Source organism: Leptodactylus fuscus, chromosome 9, assembly GCF_031893055.1.
Source record: "Leptodactylus fuscus isolate aLepFus1 chromosome 9, aLepFus1.hap2, whole genome shotgun sequence".
NCBI classification, from domain to species: domain Eukaryota; kingdom Metazoa; phylum Chordata; class Amphibia; order Anura; family Leptodactylidae; genus Leptodactylus; species Leptodactylus fuscus.
The window spans coordinates 30,933,783-30,960,079 of record NC_134273.1 but is presented as its reverse complement, the minus strand read 5'-3'; the positions used below and the strand labels follow the sequence as shown (position 1 = coordinate 30,960,079).

At 41.2% G+C, this 26,297-nt stretch overlaps 1 protein-coding gene across 2 annotated transcripts in view; it reads left to right on the top strand.

The window, feature by feature from the left end:
• The window catches only part of CACNA2D3 (calcium voltage-gated channel auxiliary subunit alpha2delta 3), a 662,271-nt gene that overhangs the window by 222,150 nt on the left and 413,824 nt on the right, over window positions 1–26,297 (top strand). For both annotated transcript variants that reach the window (XM_075287892.1, XM_075287891.1), the window contains exon 5: window positions 11,577–11,636. In XM_075287892.1, the coding sequence (XP_075143993.1) occupies window positions 11,577–11,636 (60 nt within the window). The remainder of the gene's footprint in view (window positions 1–11,576; window positions 11,637–26,297) is intronic.

The following is a 26,297-nucleotide window of genomic DNA, read 5'->3' as shown; positions in this document are numbered from 1 at the left end:
AATTGTTTATGGGTGTCCACAGTGGAGAATAATACTGAGTGCAGGGGCCACTAAGGGACATAATACTGTGTGCAGGGGCCACTAAGGGATATAATACTGTGTGCAGGGGTCACTATGGGGGATAATACTGTGTGCAGTGGCCACTAAGGGATATAATACTGTGTGCAGGGGCCACTATGGGGGATAATACTGTGTGCAGGGGCCACTGAGGGACATAATACTGTGTGCAGTGGCCACTAAGGGACATAATACTATGTGCAGGGGCCACTGAGGGACATAATACTGTGTGCAGGGGCCACTAGGGGACATAATCTATGTGCAGGGGCCATTGAGGGACATAATACTGTGTGCAGGGGCCACTGAGGGACATAATACTGTGTGCAGGGGCCACTATGGGGCATAATACTGTGTGAAGGGGCCACTAAGGGACATAATACTGTGTGCAGGGGCCACTAAGGGACATAATAGAGCGCGCAGGAATGCGGAGGAGGGGGTCGGTGTTGATCGGGGGGGGGGGGGGGGGCATGTCAAAAGTTCGCCACGGGGTCCCGCCATTCCTAGTTACACCACTGCATCGTAACCATTGATTTGCCACATATACAGTAGACATATAGGGACTGATTTATCAAGTTTTCCGGGGTGAGGGGAGGCTGCATAAAGGTTGTACCCAGGCTCTTGAGCCCCTTAGGGAGCTCAATGGGCTCTCTACCACGTAAGAAAACACTGTCTTTCTCTCTCTCTCTCTCTCTCTCTCTCTATATATATATATATATATATATATATATATTCATATATACCTTATTGGATTGTGTATTAGGGAAATTACAGAACATCCATGATGTCAGACCTAATGTTTTCCTACACAATTGGATTGCAACACAGCTGATCCTGGTGTGTACTATAGTCTAAATCAGAGGTTCTCAAACTTATTTTGTCTACCGCCCACTTTGAGAATTAATTATTTTCTAGCGCCCCCCAAATGCGCTTTTATATGAGGCAGCGGGTGGACCTAGTACTTTCGACAATGGACTAGAAACTTCTCGCTTCGCATTGGAGCTTACTGCCATCTATGGTACAGTTTGACAACTTTTGGACAGGAAATAGTTACTGTCTAGTCCCCTAGATGGCGTTACACAAGGAAACGCACGTTAAGCGTAAAGGAGCGGTAAAGTTTGTGTTAAAAGCAAAAAAACAATTTTAAAGGGGTAGCCTCATCAAGCTTGATCTGCCTTCTAAGCTGCCTAAAAATCTTCTTTCTTCCTGTTTGCTCGCGTCAATTAGCCCCACCCCCAAATTAGCATGTGGCTCCGCCCACCACATAGTGTGATCCTATGGGATGACTGAAGGGCCTGTGATGTCATCAAAAGGTCCTGTAGACTTGGATTTACCTTGTACAGAGTTTCCTAAAGGACCTGGCTCCTCTGCCCACTAGCAGCCTGCTCTATATAATAAAGCTTTATCCTAGTGAACAGAGAGACCAGGTCCTTTAGCCCAGTAGGATTTAGACTGCTTTATATAAGAAAGCAGCACTTATTCCACCCCCCCCCCTCTATCTCACAGCAGGGAGCTAGGTGATGTGTATGTGATGTGTATGTGTGGTGCAGACACAGGCTGGCTCCGTACACTCAGCCCCCCCCTCTCTCCCCCCACACAGCAGGGAGCTACGTCATGTGGCTCCCTCAGCAATGAGCAGGGGGCCAGGTGCTAGTGTCCATAATGAAGTGAATAAAGTAAGATAGTGGACAAACAAAGCAGTTTTGCTGAAGCAATGTATTTAGGAAAAGTCTTAAATCCACATTAACAAGCAGTATAGATAGAATCATTGTTATGATAACACCCCTTTAAATTAGCCATTGCCCCCCTAAACCACTTCAACGCCCCCAAATCTTCTCTGTGCCCTTTACTGCCCCCCTATAGGCCTCCAGCGCCCACAAGGGGGCGTTATCGCCCACTTTGAGAAAGACTGGTCTAAATGATAATACTCATTCATATAGTGGTGGTCTATTTTGTGTGCTGCTGTTCCACACAATTTTATGGTGAGTATGGAAACATCTAAGCACACCCACTATATCTCTCATACAGTAGGATAGAGAAGTAGTGAGCATGCTCACAGCCTTTCTGGCTTTTTTCAACTCCCTCATACATACTTTTAGTAAGTGTTACTGTATTAATCTCCATTCACGCATTTATTTTATTCATCCTGCCATGGAAATTCAATTTGGGTCAAATCCAATTCAAATGTTTATTATCGATTTCGATAAATTAGCTAAGGAGTCCCATTGGGCACAGAGCCTGGTAGGATTGTGTTGGTACTCTATAGGCAGCCTATACAAATGTGTCCTTCCTTACCCTTCTTCTTGGCTGAAAAATATCTGAACATGATCCATTGAATGTTTTCCAAAGCTAACCCTCTTGCTCCACTTATCTTGGGATATCTTGGGTCAAGAGGATAGGTAAAGAAGAACACTTGGGGTTCTATTTGCTCTTTCTCACTGCCGACACTTAGGAGCAATGATGACTTTGCCTCCACATTTGAACAAACACAAAATCCTGCAATGTCAAGAGGCCGATGTGACCTTTCCTTGGTTTCTTTTAGCTGAGGGTTGGGTGCCAAGCTGTTTAATTGGGATTTTGTTAGCTGTAAATAGAGTGTGCTTTTAATTGATATCATAGCTGTGTGAAGAGCTCGCTCCCAGTAGACATTGTTTTTCCCCTTTTTTAAATTCTGTTTTCCGTACTGTTTAATTTACTGGAACAAATAAAATGCTGCAGATTTGCGTTCTGTGTATTGGAATTAAAGAGAAAAGTCCCTTCCTAAGTAACAGAACATCCGAGACAACAAAAGGTTCATAGGGAGCCGCGTTGGCTGTGACCTAATTATGTGAATGGAATTTTGCTTAAGCAAACAGATGTAATCCTTTGTCTTTAAAGCATTAATATTCTCTGCGTTTAGTGATACAGCCGCGCGATTCCCACAGGCCGGTGCAGCTCCCTAAGGCACCTGTCACCTACATACCAAGGTAGCAGCTATTTTATATTTATGAGAATAAATATCCATTGGAGCAGATTTATCGATGATGTCTTAAATTTATTCAATCTCTTATAAGGTCTCATGACTCAAGTACAGGTGTCCCTCTGTCTATCCTGTCTACTTAGCTTGGATTTGGTCAAAGGGGTCGTCCAGTTTCATCAAATAAATTGTACAATTTTCCAGTATACTTTCTGTACCAATTCCTTGTGTTTTTCTAGATCTCTGCTTCCTGTCATTGATTTTTTTTTTTTAATTCCAGTGAATCTGAATCAGTCCATGGTCATGTAATGGACAAACAAGGGCACAGTTCTTAACTTTGGCTTTTCATCCTGTATACATATAGGCTTTGATACAGTATAGCCTTGGTGACTTGTGTTTCCCCAATGACTTGGTTGCTTTCCCAGTGAAGGAATATGCAAATAAGACATCCTTTGTGGAAAAGAGGAACTTGCTCTAGCTCCACCTCTTTGAAGGTAACACCCTGTAGATCAATGCATGGTTTTAATAAAATTTAGTATAATATCTGGGTATACTGATAATTCAGAATACCTCCTCTGAAAGGAAGAAGGTGCCATCTGCAAATAGCTGTTTTGGCCATTGCCTCCCATGTTGGCAGAACAGGGTACTGGTTGGTGGGTTGCTTTCCCCATATCCACACTATAATTTGCTGTGTACCTTGAGAGATAGAAGGGGAGGAGCAGAGAGAGCAACAATGCCAGGAGAAGTATACATTAATATCTATGCCATATTCAACAGGACAAACAGCTATGTACAGGAGTTGCACAGACTTCACAGCAGATTTCCATTTCAGATATTGTCACCAATCCTTTTTAGAAATCTGAAGGTAGCTCTATGCTGTCATAAATCATATTTTATATCATTGTTAGTCAGTTTCCCCAGATAGGGAATTTTTTTACCATGTAACAAAGAGGGATATACTTTGTCAGTGCAGTCACACTCGAACCCAGAGAGGTCCCTGCCACATAAAAAGGTACCAGCATTATAAATGGCATATGGCGGGACTTATTACAGCAAATAGCAAGTGCCTGTCCTCATAATGTGATGCTTTTTTAGCCAACCACACAACGGATAAGCAAACCTGGTGGTGGTGACAGGTTTACTTTAAGGGCTTTTGTAAACTCAATGCTTTGTATTAGTGTTGTACTGTATGTGCTTTATTGCAGCACTTATATCATTTACTCAGTTGCTCAGCCTGGAAGTGCTCTTTCTGTCTGCTATTTATGCCACATTTTCAGTGGTATTTATCCAAATGTGTAATTACACCCATTAGACGTTAGAGCACATCACCTCTTGATAAATGGAAAGTGGGAACGTGTTTTCCAATAGCAGCTCACAAGCGGGTCTTAGCTCCATAACAACAAATAGTGGATGATTAATCCCATTTCCTCGCCCTTGCCTTCCAATTTCACATGTTTTCTACAATTCTCATAGTTTGCCCCCTGTGAATTACTAATGCAAAAATACATAATAGTAATGTGCTACTGCCTGATAGGAAAACATTTTGATCTTTTGTAGGAAGACATTAGTGGGCCCAAGGCAAAGATTACATTAGTGTTTCCCCCCTACCAGGCCCCTTGGCAAAACATTTTTATAGAACAAGGGTAGACTAGGTCACTGGTACTTTAGAGTAATTTTAGCTGTAAATGTATGTCTTTTACAGAAGCAAAGAACAGATGTACCACTTACACATCTATCTATCTATCTATCTATCTATCTATCTATCTATCTATCTATCTATCTATCTATCTATCTGCTGTATTTATCCATGGCAGATCTTATGGAACTGTTAGCTATAATGCTTGTATACCAATCCAATAATACCAATAATTGGTCCAACAAAGTGAAAAGAGATGACGGCTTGCAACACTCTTGTAAAATACAATCTTTTAATTCATTCCATTAAAATATAGAAGAAATCACACAGAAAAAAGTGCAACGAAAAAACAGAAGAGTGCCATAAAATGTTTTTTCGTTGCACTGTTTTTTCGTTGCACTTTTTTCTGTGTGATTTCTTCTATATTTTAATGGAATGAATTAAAAGATTGTATTTTACAAGAGTGTTGCAAGCCGTCATCTCTTTTCACTTTGTTGGATCGTCTACCTCCTGGGTCCGGAGGTTTGGTTTGGCACCTCTGAAGTCTTCACATGTGGCGGTAAGCTCACAGCCCATTATTTTTTGTTTCTCTTTTCCACTAATAATTGGTACCTAAATCTATGCTCATTCTCATGCATGCATATTTTTGGATACTACTAGGGTTGAGAGATCGGGATCGGAAAAGATTGGATCCCGATCGGTGATCAAGCAATTTTCATGATTGGGATCAGGATCGGCTGGAAAATTATAGGAAATCGGATTTTGAAATCTCAAGATCGGCTCAACCCTAAAAGTGACTTTTCCCATAGATCGGGATCGGGAAAGATCGGATGCCAATCGGCGATCGAGCAAATTTCATGATCGGAATCGGTTGGAAAATGATCGGAAATCGGATTTTAAAATCGATCCTGAAATCTCAAGATCGGCTCAATCCTATATACTACATCCATGTATTAACTTCACAGTATATACAGCTGTTCCCCAACCCTAAATTTTGGGTTTTGTCACTATCGCACTGAAAGCAAAGTTATTACACTCTAGGGTCTCTTCAGACCTCATAGTATAATAGGAGAAGGCCCAAGGGAGGTTAAAAAAAACAAACCCTCCCTCACCTTTTCTGGATCATTTTGTGGCATCCTCGGAACTGCCCAGGACCTTCCGTATGCCCCATGTGACCAAAAAGCCAAATCACAGGCCTCAGCGGTGACCCTGGGTACATGACGTCACCAGAAGCACTGTAGAGGAACCTGAGAGAGCCGAGGATGTCACGAGGAGGTTCAGAAGAGGTGGGGGAGGGGGAGTATAACTGTTTGTTATTTTCTTTTACTCCTCCCCTGGGCTTCCAATTATTATACTCTGGAGGCCCAAGAGAGGTGAGCATAGATATTTTTTTTTTTCACCTACCTTGGACCTGAAGACACCCTGAAGTATAATAATTTACCATATTGCATGTCGCCGTAGCCATTTTAGTTAGTTTACAAAACAAACAACTCATGCCCAAGCAGTTCGCCAATCTCTAACTGTGGCCCATATAAAATTTTAAAAAAATACACAAGATATGGAAAAAAAAATTCTGGAAAGGTTGATCTGCTTCCCGTATTTAAACTTGAGACCAATAGTTATCCCCATTTTTTGTCTCTTTTTGGTTATTTCAGTGAATATAGAAACATAACGCTTATCACGAACATAGCTGTAATGTACAAAGCCTATAAGGTCAACGCTGACTGATTAAATTTCCTGAATTTCCTTTTTCTTTCCCTTTGGTTTGAAATTGGATGCGCCAATCTATAAAAATAATTGTGTCTGTGTGAATAATCTATCCGTTCTGCCAAAGATCCCGCTCACTATCAACTTTCCTATTACACACGAAAATTAATTTTATCTCTTTGTTTTACTCTGATTTTCCGCTTTGTTGCATTAGATGTAATTACACAAAGAAAAAATATTGTTTTTAGTCCTTTTTTCTTCTGTACTCCATATTTGCTTACCCTGCATTGGTCTATAAATAGGGAATACTACGGAGAATACAAGTTTGTAAGATCGGATAGATCTGGAAGGTCAAAAAAGAGCTCATCCGACCCCGGACGATTTTATGTTGGATGGTGCCCAGTGCAAGACTTTGTTTTGGAACCCACACTCCCTATAGAAATACCCATACTATAGGGTCATTCCATGTCAAGTGGACCAGTGCTCCCCACTCGACCATCTCCAGTGAAAGGTCAACAGTGCCCCAGGTATTTGATATCTGGCCCTAAAAATTTACAGAACCTGTAAACATACATGTACATCCTTATAAATTTTCAGCAAAATCAGAGAAGGTCGAGTGGGGACGATTTTATAAACTGGTCCACTTGATGTGGAATGACCCTGTACCCTAAAGTGCCAATATCATATGGGCTGATATCCAAATAACGCAGCTCTACAATGCAGGGATAACATTATTTCTTTCTGTGTTTGTTCATCTGACCTCTTTTCTACCATCCCCACTGATTCTTCCTTTCGTCCCTGGTCCAGCAAGAACCACATATTCCATATTCATCAACATTTACGCCACAAAAACGGTGTAAAATTTTGTAAAAATTTACCTCCCATGGCTGCCATAGATCTGCACCTTGATTTACAGGCACAGGCTCATAGGTGGCTTAGATATCAGGTATTGTTTATACCAGAAAACTATCATAAATGGTGAATCTGGCATGGACGATGGTGAAGAAGACTAGGGATGCATAAAAACAGCACTTGCAGCAATTTTTGTTGCAAAGAACCATCTAAAAAGACCTTTTTATGCCACAAAAGTGACATTGAAGTCACAGAAAAGAAAGTAACAATATAAAACCATGTAATTTGTATCAATGCGTCTTAATAATAAGCTATGACCCCTTCTCAAGGTTATGGTAGTAACAGGCACAACACTATTATAGCCATAGAGATGAAGATGATGTCTCTCTACGCTTTGTTAAGGCAGGTGGACATCTATAAACTAGAGATAAATCAGCTCTCGCTATAGCAGACATGGCCACGGACATCCAGTTATCTTATGCCATTACTGGATAAACCTGATTTCCCATGCACTGGTGCAGATGTCTGGTTGTCTGAAGTCAGCCCCATAAGACTGGCAACCAAGTATGCAGATCCAATATGCAATTGTATCAAGAAAAATGAGGGAAACAACAAATTTAATAAGCAAGAGCTGTCCTATCTAGAAGATAAATTAAAAGCACAATTTTACTGTCTAGTAACTGCACATTTCAGAGACCTTGTAATATTACTATTATAGCTGCTTATTGACCTGAGAAAGAATTAGTATGACTCAAAAATGCGTAGTCATTATTAAAATTGTGCTTTTAATTTATCTTCATGATCTGGCTCCGTACCTCAGTGATAAGGGGCTTTGCTCCCTGTTTTTAACCCTTTATTTATCACAGCATGTTGTATTGGTTCTGAGAGTAACATCATAACACCACAATTTTATCTCAATGGCATCAGGAAAAAAAGAAAAAAATGGGTTTAATAGGCAAAAACTGTCCTATCTTGAAGATAAATTAGCAGTCCATTTTTACTGTCTGGTGACTACGCGTTTAATATTAATATTATATCTTGTAATAGACCTGAAAAACTCAGTCCGACTCTGAAATGCGTAGTCATTTGTTAAAAGTGTACTTTCAATTTATCCACATGGCTCCGTATATGTGTGGTGAGTGGTGTAGAGCCCTGTTTTTAACCCTTTTAATACTTTATATGTTCTAAGAGTTCAGGAGAATCCTAACGTCACCTCTTTATCTCATTTGTATAATAAAATAGGGAAAAACAGGTTTAATAGGCAAGAACTGCCTCATTGTAAGGTATTCCGATGCACTAGCTCTTGTTTGCAGATTAGGCAGGGTAGTTAGGCCTTGCTAAAGTTCAATCATGTGCCTGTTATTGTCTAGAGCAGTTGGGCTCTTATTCTGCTGGTGAAGACTTGTTTTCTACTGATCCCTGGTTGTCATTTCTGTCTTTGTTCTCCTATTTAACCCCTTGGTCTTTGATTTGGATTTGGTTCTGGCATATTAGATTTGACTTTGGCTTGGATTCTGACTCTCTGATACTGCTTTTTGGCTTCTCCCTACACTCTTGGCACAGTCTCAGCTTGTTCATTGCTCTCTTAGGGCTAGTTCACACAGGGGGTGTAATGGCGGATTTTGGCACCGAGAGTGACGCGGGGAGCCGCGTCACTCTCAGGTCAAAACCCGCCTGCCACGACTGTCGAGGCTTCCAATAGTCGCGGCTTCTCCCTTCAGAGTAGGCTCAAATGAACGGGACGACTCCGGAGGTTGCTGCCGTGGCTCGACAAGCCGCAGAATCTGCCTGAGTAAAGGGCAGCCCGCAACATGCCGCTCACGGAAAAAAGTAGCCTGGTGGTCTCCATAGACCACCATTGTGAGGGGTTGGATTATGACGTGGATTACTTCTCTATCTCCAAGTGCACCTGTTGTCTTATACATGTCCTGGCTTTGCAACTTGGGTTCCCAAGTGGCCAAGTCTATCCTGCCTCCCTTGCGAAAACATCGGAGGTGCCTTAGACTCTGCATTTCAGGTTAATGTTGCATAATAGGTAGCAGTTTACTTATGGATTTCAGACATAATCTGTGCCTATGCCATTTTATTATTTTAGGGAATTACATTGCTATTCCATAACACCTATCATCACATTAAATTAAAAGCACAATTTTTTATTTCAATTTTTGCATTTCAGAGATCCTATTATAGCATGTTATGGACCTGAAAAAGAGTCGATATGACTCTGAAATGCGTAGTCATTATTAAAATTGTATTTTTAGTTTATATTTTTGCTATGGTTCTGTACATCTTTGGTGTGTGGTGGAGAACCCTGTTTTTAACCCGTGATTTTTTTTTTTGATTTTTTTTTTGCATACAGTACATGTTCGGAAGCATCCTAACACCACAATTTTATATCATTATTTTCTCATTTTTGGGTGCAGTAACCAGCCACCATATACGTTCAAGTTGTCAGTAGTTAGAATTACATTGTTTTATCCTCAATACAACGAGGTTCTACAGATTCTTAGAAGGCTGATAATAAAACAGTCCATATCCATATCAAATAAAAGAGAATGTTTCAGTTGGATCATCAGCACATTCAGGGACTTATTGATCTTCATATTCATGTAATAGAGAAATGCAGATTAGTGATGTCCTGCTGTTCTCTCCACATTGATTACAGTGAAATAATGCTGTAATTGTAATTTATAATGATGTTTATAGGCTTTCAATAAGAACTGATATTGATCCAAAGTTTCTCTGGCTGCTGCTCCTTCAATGGCTCAAACTACTGTAGCTTGTTGAGGTTTTGAGGCTGCAACATCAAGATGTCATCATTACTTATTCTTTATAATCTTCCCCGATGATGGTGATCACAGGGACCAAGAAGTTTTGATCTGGTGTGATGGATATTTACTTTTTTATCATAAAATATTAAGCTACAAAGCTGTTGGCGTTATTTTAGTATACCTTCAGACATTAGCCATGGGCAGCATTCTAATATCACCAGCCACCAATATTGTAGGTAGCTAACAATGATGTCATTGCCATCTGCCCACAAATACAAGGCTTGACTAGGGACTATAAAGTCTAGGAGTTAGGAGGAAATGGAGGTAGGCGTAGATAATGACCTGCTAGGAGGGAGTGGTATAGATACTTGCCATTGGCACCGAAATTACCAGGATGGTTCTAAATTTTGAGAAGAAATTCCAGCAAATTAGACTTCTCACAGGCAAACTTCACACCATAAGAGGTGAAGTTCATGCAAACCATGACCAGAAGTGAATGTTCACATTCTGCTTGGTGTAACCGAATTGTGGGTAACTATGGGTATAGTGTTATATTTAGGGATAATAGTCTTTAGAAGGTTGGAAAAAACATGGACTTGACGCCATTTTTGATAAATGAACAAGAGAATCTACTCACCTGTCCTCCATTATTGAGCGCAGTTCTTGGGCATTGCAGAATGAGATTGATAAGAGGGTCAAATTAGCCAGGCAGCAGAGATAAAGAGATAGTCACGGCATCTTTTTCAGTGCAGGCCCTTGCTGTTGGGCAGAATTATGGCTCTATGTTTGTGACAGGGATCTAGAAGGGTTCTGGACTCTGCAGTTACGGGCAAAACAAATGGGAACTTATTGATCTATGGCCCATGGTTTAACCAGTCTTAAGCAGCTAGAGATAAATGATGGTGTTGTTGGGCAGATTATCACTACGTAGATAATGTAAGCAAATGCCATGACCACTCTGAAGAAGAGCTTTTTTTCGCAGGAGAGTTATAATAGAGCTGCCAAAACGGTGCATGAGACCTCCACTGTGTCTCTATATGCCTCCAATTTTATAAAAAGTTGTAACATGGATGTCATATGTACAGAGGTATAGGTGGACCCTTAGAAGCATTGCTTATGGGAGAGCATAGCTCTGTATATATCGCACTTAGTAGAGGTTTTACAGCAGAACATAGACTTAGTGAACAGGGCTCCACCATATGGCTGATCCTTGATCTCGATCCTTGGCATATCCTTGGCTTACCATTTCTGCATTACTTATCTTTCTTAGTTATTCGGCCAGTACTCCCCTGTGCACCTGCATTACTTCAGTATGAGTCTTGTTTTCCAGCTTCTTCCACTCTAATGCTTTAATTTGGAACTACAAGACAATTACTGTATACTATGTATCGATCTGACTGTCAAACAATATGTCACTTGTTCTACAGAAGTCAGTGTACATTTCCTGTAAGTCCACACAGACAGATTGAAATGAGAGGTAACATCTGATCGCCCGCTATGGACAACTTCCCCAGTTTTTATATATCCCCCCCACTTGCTTATACTGCATCGGCATACGGCGTAACTCTTTCCTGACTCTGGCATTTATCTTAATTTCTAGAGGCTGGTAGAGGCGGCTGAGGAGGCTCATCTGAAGCATGAATTCGATGCTGATCTTCAGGTAAGCTGAGCTTTGTGTGCCATTTACTTCTATTAGAACTTTCTTTACTATTAACCCCATTTGAACCAAAATCTATGTTTCTCAAAAGCAGACCACCCCCATCGATCTGCAGATCCATGTCTAAAAATGTTCTTTGTGACCTTTATTTATTTATTTTTTTCTGCCCTAATATTTTAGTATATCAGATGTGTGTATTTTCTATTTTAATAACTAGTCTGCTATGTTTCCAGATGATTTCTTCCATATGTACTATACCTAGACCATGTAAACGCCATATGGCCCCTGGACTATATGGGTCTAGCCCTGGTTGGCTCACTCTGCACAGTCTATAGTATTGGCAAACAAAAATGTAATTGACCAAATCATCATGATAAGTAGAATGGGCAAATAAACCCCTCCTAGGCTAGCTACTGTAGTTAGGGGTGGGATGATATTATCCAGTACCAGAACATCTTATTACTTTAATATGCAAACTTTTAGGCTGTTTTCTAGAAGAACGTTTTTTTAACACACCCAGTGGCATAACTAGGAATGGCTGGACCCAAGGCGAACATGCGAACATTTGACATGGGGCCCCCCTGCCCTGACTGACCACTCCTGAACTCCCTCCCTGGCACGCAAACAAACCGCATTCCTGAACACAAGCTGATAGAGGCCCCGACACACACTATTATGCCTCATAGTGGCCCCTGCACACAGTATTATACCCTATTGTGGCCCCTGCACACAGTATTATAAAAAATAAATAAAATATCCAGCGCCAAAAAAACTTAATAAAACTTCACCTTTACTAATCCATGTTTAAAAAGAATTACAAGATGGATCCAACATGCAATGCAAAACAGCTTACGCGTTTCGGGGCTATGTTATGCCCCTTACTCATAGCCTAACAACATACAACTAACAACAACTTTATATAGGCTGTCAGCCCCACCCATAATTTAGAGATTAACTCTTCATATGTCATGTAATAAATACTATGTAATCAAAATCTCGAAAGGGTTCATATTTACATCAACACCAAATTTACATCCCCTATGGCATAAACATAAGACAACCCATTGAAAAAGCAATGAAAAAACAAATAATATAAGTATTGGGGGACTTACCCCTGAGATGATATACGTCCACAATGTTCCTTGTACATGGCAGAAGCAATACAAGACTTCCGCCAATACGCGTGATCACATGACACGCTCACGTGATAGACAACCACATGACACGTCACGTGATATACTGATCATACATATAAATTCTTTATATGTGTTACATAATGCATTAGTCATATATACATATTCATCAATTCAAGGGAAAATTATTGCTATTAGCTAGCTTGTGTATATAATAAATATAAACTCATGATAGTATTAGTACATCAATGCTAGATCTTGTTTGATATTGAGCCCTGCCGGAACTCTGGTATTAAGCTTCCAGATCCAGAAAGCCTCTTGTTTAAACAGAAGCTTTCTTCGATCCCCGCCTCTCCTAGGTATGGGAACAAAATCAATTGCATAGAACAAAAAAGATGATATGTCCCCCTTATGTTCTATAGCAAAATGACGTGATACATTGGACATGTTGTCTGTTGGATTTTTTAAGCAATCCGCCAGGTGTTCGGATATCCTAATTTTTACCTGGCGGATTGTGCAACCTACATAGAGAAGGTTGCACACCGTGCATTCAATAATATAGACAACATGAGTGCTATTACAGTTCAAAAAATTCTTAATGTTAAATAGCGATTTGTTTTCGGAAGGTCCAAATGTTTTAGTCTTTTTGCAAAATTTACAGACCGCACATCTAGTAAGTGCACATTTATAAAAGCCTGTACTATCAAGCCAAGTGGAATCCTGGCCATTGTTTGAAATGTATAGGCTAGGGGATAGATGGTCTGACAATGATTTGCCGCGACTAGATACAAATCTTACTCCCGATTGTAGGATCTCCTTAACTATGGGGTCAGTTTCCAATATCGGTAAATTTCTTTTAATTACTTGGACAACCTGATTAAATTGGGGGCTGTAAGGTGTAGAAAAATATGGTAAAGATTTTTCTTTGTCTTTAGTCGCTGACTTATCTTGTAGAAGTAATTTACGATCCTTACTAGAAACAATACGTTCCGCCCTCTTTAAGGTCCAAGTGGGATATCCACGATCTTTTAGTCTTTTTAATGTGATTTTTGATTGTTCTTTAAAGTCTGCATCATCTGAACACGCTCGTTTGGTGCGAAATAGTTCGCCTACCGGCACAGATTTAATGGTATGAGATGGATGGCAACTAGAGGCCAATAATGTGGTGTTACCTGCGGTGGACTTGCGGTACAGTGATGTCTGCACAGAGGCCGTGGCAGCGTTGCCTATAAGCTCCAGATCTAAAAAACAAATTCTTTCAGGATGAGAATTGTGTGTAAAACTCAAATTAAAGTCATTTAAATTGATATAATCCAAAAACATTGGTATGGGCGCTACATCGCCCCTCCAAATAATGAGGATGTCATCGATGTAGCGCCCATACCAATGTATAAAAGAAAAATAAGGATTAGAATTTGGAAAAATGAAAAGTTCCTCCCACCTGGCCATATAGATGTTAGCAAGCGAGGGGGAGAAAGGGGAGCCCATGGGGGCCCCACATATCTGTAAGAAAAATTGTGAATCAAACATAAAATAATTATGTTTCAACAAAAAATCAGTCACCTGTAAAATATATTCACAAAGATCTGGAGTATACGCACTATATCTATATAAGTGGTATGCCAACGCCGCCACAGCCCGATCGTGCGGGATGCTGGAATATAATGAAGTGACATCACATGATACCCACGAATCAGAACTGTCCCAAGAAAATACAGAAAACATTTTTAACAATTCCTTTGAGTCTTTTATAAAGCCTGGGATTCTACGCACCAGTGGTTGGAGTAAATTGTCCAGCCACACACCCATTTTCTCACTGAAGGAATTAATCCCAGCAATAATGGGTCGTAAAGGAGGTGGAAAGATTTGCTTGTGTGTCTTGGGCAACCCATGAAATATGGGAATTGTTGGAAATTTATTCATTAAATGTTGACTTTTAGTCTCAGACTAAAAGTCAACATTTAATGAATAAATTTCCAACAATTCCCATATTTCATGGGTTGCCCAAGACACACAAGCAAATCTTTCCACCTCCTTTACGACCCATTATTGCTGGGATTAATTCCTTCAGTGAGAAAATGGGTGTGTGGCTGGACAATTTACTCCAACCACTGGTGCGTAGAATCCCAGGCTTTATAAAAGACTCAAAGGAATTGTTAAAAATGTTTTCTGTATTTTCTTGGGACAGTTCTGATTCGTGGGTATCATGTGATGTCACTTCATTATATTCCAGCATCCCGCACGATCGGGCTGTGGCGGCGTTGGCATACCACTTATATAGATATAGTGCGTATACTCCAGATCTTTGCGAATATATTTTACAGGTGACTGATTTTTTGTTGAAACATAATTATTTTATGTTTGATTCACAATTTTTCTTACAGATATGTGGGGCCCCCATGGGCTCCCCTTTCTCCCCCTCGCTTGCTAACATCTATATGGCCAGGTGGGAGGAACTTTTCATTTTTCCAAATTCTAATCCTTATTTTTCTTTTATACATTGGTATGGGCGCTACATCGATGACATCCTCATTATTTGGAGGGGCGATGTAGCGCCCATACCAATGTTTTTGGATTATATCAATTTAAATGACTTTAATTTGAGTTTTACACACAATTCTCATCCTGAAAGAATTTGTTTTTTAGATCTGGAGCTTATAGGCAACGCTGCCACGGCCTCTGTGCAGACATCACTGTACCGCAAGTCCACCGCAGGTAACACCACATTATTGGCCTCTAGTTGCCATCCATCTCATACCATTAAATCTGTGCCGGTAGGCGAACTATTTCGCACCAAACGAGCGTGTTCAGATGATGCAGACTTTAAAGAACAATCAAAAATCACATTAAAAAGACTAAAAGATCGTGGATATCCCACTTGGACCTTAAAGAGGGCGGAACGTATTGTTTCTAGTAAGGATCGTAAATTACTTCTACAAGATAAGTCAGCGACTAAAGACAAAGAAAAATCTTTACCATATTTTTCTACACCTTACAGCCCCCAATTTAATCAGGTTGTCCAAGTAATTAAAAGAAATTTACCGATATTGGAAACTGACCCCATAGTTAAGGAGATCCTACAATCGGGAGTAAGATTTGTATCTAGTCGCGGCAAATCATTGTCAGACCATCTATCCCCTAGCCTATACATTTCAAACAATGGCCAGGATTCCACTTGGCTTGATAGTACAGGCTTTTATAAATGTGCACTTACTAGATGTGCGGTCTGTAAATTTTGCAAAAAGACTAAAACATTTGGACCTTCCGAAAACAAATCGCTATTTAACATTAAGAATTTTTTGAACTGTAATAGCACTCATGTTGTCTATATTATTGAATGCACGGTGTGCAACCTTCTCTATGTAGGTTGCACAATCCGCCAGGTAAAAATTAGGATATCCGAACACCTGGCGGATTGCTTAAAAAATCCAACAGACAACATGTCCAATGTATCACGTCATTTTGCTATAGAACATAAGGGGGACATATCATCTTTTTTGTTCTATGCAATTGATTTTGTTCCCATACCTAGGAGAGGCGGGGATCGAAGAAAGCTTCTGTTTAAACAAGAGGCTTTCTGGATCTGGAAGCTTAATACCAGAGTTCCGGCAGGGCTCAATATCAAACAAGATCTAGCATTGATGTACTAATACTATCATGAGTTTATATTTATTATATACACAAGCTAGCTAATAGCAATAATTTTCCCTTGAATTGATGAATATGTATATATGACTAATGCATTATGTAACACATATAAAGAATTTATATGTATGATCAGTATATCACGTGACGTGTCATGTGGTTGTCTATCACGTGAGCGTGTCATGTGATCACGCGTATTGGCGGAAGTCTTGTATTGCTTCTGCCATGTACAAGGAACATTGTGGACGTATATCATCTCAGGGGTAAGTCCCCCAATACTTATATTATTTGTTTTTTCATTGCTTTTTCAATGGGTTGTCTTATGTTTATGCCATAGGGGATGTAAATTTGGTGTTGATGTAAATATGAACCCTTTCGAGATTTTGATTACATAGTATTTATTACATGACATATGAAGAGTTAATCTCTAAATTATGGGTGGGGCTGACAGCCTATATAAAGTTGTTGTTAGTTGTATGTTGTTAGGCTATGAGTAAGGGGCATAACATAGCCCCGAAACGCGTAAGCTGTTTTGCATTGCATGTTGGATCCATCTTGTAATTCTTTTTAAACATGGATTAGTAAAGGTGAAGTTTTATTAAGTTTTTTTGGCGCTGGATATTTTATTTATTTTTTTGATGAACGTTGTATCCTCTTCAGTCAAGGATTTTTCCGAAGCAGCCTACACAAGTATGTTTCCATTCCATTTCCATTTTTGTTGGGTTTGAGCGGTTCTTCTTTATTTTTTACACAGTATTATACCCTATTGTGGCCCCTGCACACAGTATTATGCTCCATAGTGGCTCCTGCAAAAGCATTATGCCCCATAGTGGCCCCTGTGCAAAGTATTATGCCGCATAGTGGCCTCTGTACACAGTATAATGCCTCATAGTAGCACCTGTACATAGTGCTATGCCCCTTGTTGACTACCCATGAACAATTATTACACTCTGAGATCTTTTCAAATCCCAGAGAATAATGATTGGAGGCCCAGGGGACTACAAACATAAAAAACAATGCTACTTACCTTTTCCTGGCTCCAGGCCACTCCATGTTCAATGATGGACCAGATATCACCTGACGCAGACCAGTGTCATGACACATAATGACACTGGCCTGGCCTGCGCAACATCTGTGATGTCACCAAACAGATCCGAAGCCTACTTGGCGCTCAGGAGAGGTAAGTTAGGGTGCATTCAGACTACGTAACGCCGGGCGTGTATGAGAGCCGTACACGCCGGCATTACGGCAGACTGCCGAACACTTCCCATTCACTTCAATGGGAGCGCTCGTAACAGCGGCGTTTACTAGCGCTCCCATTGAAGTGAATGGGAAGTGTTCGGCAGTCTGCCGTAATGCCGGCGTGTACGGCTCTCATACACGCCCGGCGTTACGTAGTGTGCATGCACCCTAACTGTGTTTTTTATGTTGTTTCACCTCCCCTGGCTCTCCAATCATTATACCCCATGGTCTCAAAAGACCCCGGAATATAATGATAGCAGTGTTTGTGGGGTTCACCAAGCCCCCTAATGTCCCAGACCCTGTGTCAGCTGCTACTGCTGCTACTACAGTAGTTTTGCCCCTGTACGTTTCCCTTTTCACAGACCACAACCCATTTTACATGTCTCTCCCATGTTTACCCAGTTCATGGAGTTATCCCTTAAGGTCGGTGCCTCACGTAACATAAACACCAAAGTTTGGCTGTAGTGCAAATGTTGCAAAAAAAAATAAAAAAAAAATTGAATTTTACAGTCCCTTCATAGTGGATGGGATTCTACCTAATCTCATCCGCACTGCAGAAAAATACATGCAGCAGACACACAGTGATTTCCAAAACTGTTGCAGTTCTGGAAATCACAGCATGTCAATTATATCTATAGGTATAATGGAAGCAGAAAATCCACAGAGGAAAACTCTGCAGACTTTCTGTGAAAAACGCCACAGGAAAAAACGTGATGTGTATAAATTGATGATCTACCTTTAGTAATGGGTTGAGCAGAACTATGAAATCAAACACAGACATTATACAAATGCATGGTGCCATTGTTTAGTTAATACACTGCAATGTCTTCAAACAGCTGATCCACAAGGGTCCCGGGGTCCGGACCTCTCCCGAACTTCAAAGGATAGGTCATCAATTTTTAAGCCTGTAAACACCCTTTAATGCTCCCCAGACTGTTGTGGTCTCAGACTTGCATGGATAACTACAAGTTGGCAGAAAGCAGCGGACTGGTGATCTGTATGAGAGGTGCATTTTCTTTCCCCCTCGAGCCCTTAACATTTAATTTTGCTCCACCGCTCAGTGTTAATTCACTCGACTAATTTTCTCCTTTTTGTTTTAAAGCAATTTAAGAATTCTCTTGCTCGCTGCCTGAAGGCGACTTATTTTCTGATGATCTTGTAGAAGACTATTATTATAAGTCAGGGTTTATCTTCACACAGTTCACAGGAGGTTTTAAAACATTTTTTTTTCTAAAATGGGGAGAAAAACTAATTTGCATATATTTATCAACTGCCATTTGCCAATGTTTCTATTTTCTAGAATTTATTTTTCAAACCTAATAACATTTTTTTAAAGAATTAATAAATCGAATTAGCTGTTTTTGCTATTTAGACATTAAAAAAAAAACTTTTAAAGTGGCGCTTTATGGAGGCAGCTACATAAAAACATAATTTAAAAAAAATAATAATATTAATACATTAATTGATTGATTAATTAATTATTAATAAAATACAAATTTTAAAAATAATGAATTAATAGTTGTTTTTGACACTTTGGGCGGGTTCACACTTGTGCCCGGTCTCCGCTTTGTGGGTTTCTGTCTTCTGTCCGAGAAACTGGACAGATGACGGAAACCTGGCAGTCAGTGTCCGCCTCTGAGCGCCCATGAGCGTCTTCTGGTGTCCACAGCGAAATGGTTTTTTTTAACCAGACATAAAGTTCTGCATGTCCGACTTTGTGTCCGGTTAAAAAAATGGTTTCAACGTGGAGAGGCAGAAGACGCTCACGGGCGCTCATGGACGGACACTTTGCAAATCTATTCAAATGAATGGGTTTGAAAACTGACTGCCGGTTTCTGTCTCCTGTCCAGTTTCTCGGGCAGAAGATGGAAACCTGCAAAGCGGAGACCGGGCGCAGGTGTGAACCCGCCCTAAGACATTACAAAAGATTCTATAAAAGGACATTATATATTATTAAGGAACAGTTCAAGTTAAAGGGGCATGTACAGCTGTCATCAATAGATGTGTTAAAGTAATAACATAGGGCTCGTTCACATCTGCGTCCAGGGTCTGTTCTGCAGGTTTCCATGTCCTGTACGAAACTGGCAGGAGGTGGAAACCTGCAGGCATCTTTCAAACCATTCATTTGAATGGGTTTGAAAAGTGTCCAGCCGTGAGCGTTTTATGCTCTTCGCAGCAAAACCGTTTTTTTTTTTAACCGGAGACAGAGTCGGACATGCAGGATTCTTTGTCCGGTTTAAAAAAAAACGGTTTCGCCGCAGAGAGCATAAAACTGCCAGTTACGGTCTGACAGGTTTCCATCTTCTGTCTGCAGAAGACTGAAACCTGATAACGGATACCCAAACGCTGGTGTGAACCCAGCGATACAAAGAATGTTGAACAATGTTACAAATTTCTAAAATACAATTATGTACTAGCTATCATTTATCCTTTTCTTTCTCCAAAAGCTATAACAGTTGATCATTAAGACATATGTACAGTATTTGAAAATAATGCCCATGAAAACTACACCTTATAGCACAAAAAATAAGCCCTCAAAAAACTTGATTTAAATTATATAACGGCTCTATTTTTGTTAAAAAAAAATATTAGTAGTAAACTATAAAACTCACATACTAGCGGTAATGGTAATAATACACATAACATCTTTTAAACTCAGCAAGAACTGGTTAGAAAAAAACAAAGGCCAAATTGCTGCTACTTGTATACAACTTTTCTGATCATGCCAGGAACATGTTTTCTTTCCCTGAGATCTCTCTATGGCAGCGATATCTTTGCATAGTGTTGTGTTGTTTATTGTTCCTATGGTCCATTAACACTGATCAATTGGTAATCTTCATCCCGCTGACCCTTCAGCAACCTTCAGTGAGATTGTTGTTCTTCATCAAAAATCTCATAGCTCTGTGGGCTTCGAGTAAAATAATGATGGTGATGATCTGATACGAAAATGGTCTTTAGTCTGGATCAATTCCACTGCCTGTGATGAATTTGTGAAGATTGGTGCACAAATTGTTATACAACAACCTAGTAGCTATAGGATATGGAGGAGATTTGTTGATCAAAGAACCATGTGTAAGAAGCTTTGTTTATCTATAGTAGGAAGGACATGTTGGCTTCTCAATTGTAACCTATCCATTATATTATCAGACCTGTGGCTGGGTCTTTAAGAGACTTTTTGGTGTCATGTCTATGATCTATCTATCTACCTAAGATCTATCTATCTATCTATCTATCTATCTATCTATCTATCTATCTATCTATCTGTCCTGAGTGGTGTAAATTTAAGATCAATTGCATTCACATGCACACAAATTTCTAAGGAGTCAGAGCTTATTATTAATTCTGCCGCATCTTGAACCTGTTGGAGACTGAATTAAAATAGGTGTAAGAATGTAATATCTAGAGATGAGCGAACACTAAAATGTTCGAGGTTCGAAATTCGATTCGAACAGCCGCTCACTGTTCGAGTGTTCGAATGGGTTTCGAACCCCATTATAGTCTATGGGGAACATAAACTCGTTAAGGGGGAAACCCAAATTCGTGTCTGGAGGGTCACCAAGTCCACTATGACACCCCAGGAAATGATACCAACACCCTGGAATGACACTGGGACAGCAGGGGAAGCATGTCTGGGGGCATAAAAGTCACTTTATTTCATGGAAATCCCTGTCAGTTTGCGATTTTCGCAAGCTAACTTTTCCCCATAGAAATGCATTGGCCAGTGCTGATTGGCCAGAGTACGGAACTCGACCAATCAGCGCTGGCTCTGCTGGAGGAGGCGGAGTCTAAGATCGCTCCACACCAGTCTCCATTCAGGTCCGACCTTAGACTCCGCCTCCTCCGGCAGAGCCAGCGCTGATTGGCCGAAGGCTGGCCAATGCATTCCTATGCGAATGCAGAGACTTAGCAGTGCTGAGTCAGTTTTGCTCAACTACACATCTGATGCACACTCGGCACTGCTACATCAGATGTAGCAATCTGATGTAGCAGAGCCGAGGGTGCACTAGAACCCCTGTGCAAACTCAGTTCACGCTAATAGAATGCATTGGCCAGTGCTGATTGGCCAATGCATTCTATTAGCCCGATGAAGTAGAGCTGAATGTGTGTGCTAAGCACACACATTCAGCTCTACTTCAGCGGGCTAATAGAATGCATTGGCCAGCGCTGATTGGCCAGAGTACGGAAATCGACCAATCAGCGCTGGCTCTGCTGGAGGAGGCGGAGTCTAAGATCGCTCCACACCAGTCTCCATTCAGGTCCGACCTTAGACTCCGCCTCCTCCAGCAGAGCCAGCGCTGATTGGCCGAATTCCGTACTCTAGCCAATCAGTGCTGGCCAATGCATTCTATTGGCGTGATGAAGCAGTGCTGAATGTGTATGTTTAGCTCAACTACACCGGTGGAGTAGTTGAGCTAAGCACACAGATTCAGCTCTGCTTCAATCAGCGCTGGCCAATGCATTCTATTAGCTTGATGAAGCAGAGTGTGCACAAGGGTTCAAGCGCACCCTCGGCTCTGATGTAGCAGAGCCGAGGGTGCACAAGGGTTCAAGCGCACCCTCGGCTCTGATGTAGCAGAGCCGAGGCTGCACAAGGGTTCAAGCGCACCCTCGGCTCTGATGTAGCAGAGCCGAGGGTGCACAAGGGTTCAAGTGCACCCTCGGCTCTGCTACATCAGAGCCGAGGGTGCGCTTGAACCCTTGTGCAGCCTCGGCTCTGCTACATCAGAGCCGAGGGTGCGCTTGAACCCTTGTGCACACTCTGCTTCATCAAGCTAATAGAATGCATTGGCCAGCGCTGATTGGCCAATGCATTCTATTAGCCCAATGAAGTAGAGCTGAATGTGTGTGCTAAGCACACACATTCAGCACTGCTTCATCACGCCAATACAATGCATTAGCCAGTGCTGATTGGCCAGAGTACGGAATTCGGCCAATCAGCGCTGGCTCTGCTGGAGGAGGCGGAGTCTAAGGTCGGACCTGAATGGAGACTGGTGTGGAGCGATCTTAGACTCCGCCTCCTCCAGCAGAGCCAGCGCTGATTGGTCGAGTTCCGTACTCTGGCCAATCAGCGCTGGCCAATGCATTCTATTAGCCCGATGAAGTAGAGCTGAATGTGTGTGCTTAGCACACACATTCAGCTCTACTTCATCGGGCTAATAGAATGCATTGGCCAATCAGCGCTGGCCAATGCATTCTATTAGCGTGAACTGAGTTTGCACAGGGGTTCTAGTGCACCCTCGGCTCTGCTACATCAGATTGCTACATCTGATGTAGCAGTGCCGAGTGTGCATCAGATGTGTAGTTGAGCAGAACTGGCTCAGCACTGCTAAGTCTCTGCATTCGCATAGGAATGCATTGGCCAGCCTTCGGCCAATCAGCGCTGGCTCTGCCGGAGGAGGCGGAGTCTAAGGTCGGACCTGAATGGAGACTGGTGTGGAGCGATCTTAGACTCCGCCTCCTCCAGCAGAGCCAGCGCTGATTGGCCGAATTCCGTACTCTGGCCAATCAGCACTAGCTAATGCATTGTATTGGCGTGATGAAGCAGTGCTGAATGTGTGTGCTTAGCACACACATTCAGCTCTACTTCATCGGGCTAATAGAATGCATTGGCCAATCAGCGCTGGCCAATGCATTCTATTAGCTTGATGAAGCAGAGTGTGCACAAGGGTTCAAGCGCACCCTCGGCTCTGATGTAGCTACATCAGAGCCGAGGGTGCGCTTGAACCCTTGTGCACACTCTGCTTCATCAAGCTAATAGAATGCATTGGCCAGCGCTGATTGAAGCAGAGCTGAATCTGTGTGCTTAGCTCAACTACTCCACCAGTGTAGTTGAGCTAAACACACACATTCAGCACTGCTTCATCACGCCAATAGAATGCATTGGCCAGCACTGATTGGCCAGAGTACGGAATTCGGCCAATCAGCGCTGGCCAATGCATCCCTATGGGAAAAAGTTTATCTCACAAAAATCACAATTACACACCCGATAGAGCCCCAAAAAGTTATTTTTAATAACATTCCCCCCTAAATAAAGGTTATCCCTAGCTATCCCTGCCTGTACAGCTATCCCTGTCTCATAGTCACAAAGTTCACATTCTCATATGACCCGGATTTGAAATCCACTATTCGTCTAAAATGGAGGTCACCTGATTTCGGCAGCCAATGACTTTTTCCAATTTTTTTCAATGCCCCCGGTGTCGTAGTTCCTGTCCCACCTCCCCTGCGCTGTTATTGGTGCAAAAAAGGCGCCAGGGAAGGTGGGAGGGGAATCGAATTTTGGCGCACTTTACCACGCGGTGTTCGGCGAACACCCTGATATCCGATCGAACATGTGTTCGATAGAACACTGTTCGCTCATCTCTAGTAATATCCAGTTTTAATAAATTCACCTGACATATATACATATTACACATACGTGCCCTACATATCTGTCGCATAACAGTAGTGAAGAAGAGGATTGCTTTCTGCTTTACATGTTCTCTGCAGGCTTCCTCCACCTCCTACTTTTTTATACAGCGCTGACTGTAACATGTTACAACAGCTGTCAAAAATCTCAGGCTGTTGTAACCTTCTGCAGTACAAATTATACCAGGGCAAGTACTCCAGCCTTCCCATTCCCAAGTTGAGAATTTAGTAATAATTACTTTAAAATAAGAAAATATCTATCTATAGTATCTATCTATCTATCTATCTATCTATCTATCTATCTATCTATCTATCTATTTATCTATCTATCTATCTATCTATCTATCTATCTCCTATCTATCTATCTATCTATCTATCTATCTATCTCCTATCTATCTATCTATCTATCTATCTATCTATCTATCTATCTATCTACAGTATTCATCTATGTACCTATCTATCTATTTGCTGTCTGCGGTCTGCTCTATGGAACCTATGCTCATGCATGAGTGTTTTTTGTATTTTGTATACTACATCCATATATTATCTGGGCTTCACACTCTGGCTGAATGGTATATAAACTGATAATAATAAGATATAACCTTTATTAGTTGCCACTTAGGCTAAAAATGTCCACACATACTACATATATAAGACCCATATATGTGAAAACCACTGTATGGGAGCAAGCTTTTATCTCCCTCACTGAGGGAGATAAAAGCTTGCTCCCATACAGTGGTTTTCATATGGGTCTTATACAGTCCTATGAAAAAGTTTGGGCACCCCTATTAATCTTAATCATTTTTAGTTCTAAATATTTTGGTGTTTGCAGCAGCCATTTCAGTTTGATATATCTAATAACTGATGGACACAGTAATATTTCAGGATTGAAATGAGGTTTATTGTACTAACCGAAAATGTGCAATATGCATTAAACCAAAATTTGACCGGTGCAAAAGTATGGGCACCTCAACAGAAAAGTGACATTAATATTTAGTAGATCCTCCTTTTGCAAAGATAACAGCCTCTAGTCGCTTCCTGTAGCTTTTAATCAGTTCCTGGATCCTGGATAAAGGTATTTTGGACAAACAATTCAAGTTCAGTTAAGTTAGATGGTCGCCGAGCATGGACAGCCCGCTTCAAATCATCCCACAGATGTTCAATGATATTCAGGTCTGGGGACTGGGATGGCCATTCCAGAACATTGTAATTGTTCCTCTGCATGAATGCCTGAGGATTTGGAGCGGTGTTTTGGATCATTGTCTTGCTGAAATATCCATCCCCGGCGTAACTTCAACTTCGTCACTGATTCTTGAACATTATTCTCAAGAATCTGCTGATACTGAGTGGAATCCATGCGACTCTCAACTTTAACAAGATTCCCGATGCCGGCATTGGCCACACAGCCCCAAAGCATGATGGAACCTCCACCAAATTTTACAGTGGGTAGCATGTGTTTTTCTTGGAATGCTGTTTCTTTTTGGACGCCATGCATAACGCCTTTTTTTATAACCAAACAACTCAATTTTTGTTTCCAAAATGAAGCTGCCTTGTCCAAATGTGCTTTTTCATACCTCAGGCAACTCTATTTGTGGCGTACGTGCAGAAACGGCTTCTTTCTCATCACTCTCCCATACAGCTTCTATTTGTGCAAAGTGTGCTGTATAGTTGACCGATGCACAGTGGCACCATCTGCAGCAAGATGATGCTGCAGCTCTTTGGAGGTGGTCTGTGGATTGTCCTTGACTGTTCTCACCATTCTTCTTCTCTGCCTTTCTGATATTTTTCTTGGCCTGCCACTTCTGGGCTTAACAAGAACTGTCCCTGTGGTCTTCCATTTCCTTACTATGTTCCTCACAGTGGAAACTGACAGGTTAAATCTCTGAGACAACGTTTTGTATCCTTCCCCTGAACAACTATGTTGAACAATCTTTGTTTTCAGATCATTTGAGAGCGGGCTGTCTATGTTCGGCGACCATCAAACTGAACTGAACTTGAATTGTTTTGTAGAAAGAAATGGTCCAAAATCCCTTCATCCAGGATCCAGGAACTGATTAAAAGCTACAGGAAGCGACTAGAGGCTGTTATCTTTGCAAAAGGAGGATCTACTAAATATTAATGTCACTTTTCTGTTGAGGTGCCCATATTTTTGCACTGGTCAAATTTTGGTTTAATGCATATTGCGCATTTTCTGTTAGTACAATAAACCTCATTTCAATCCTGAAATATTACTGTGTCC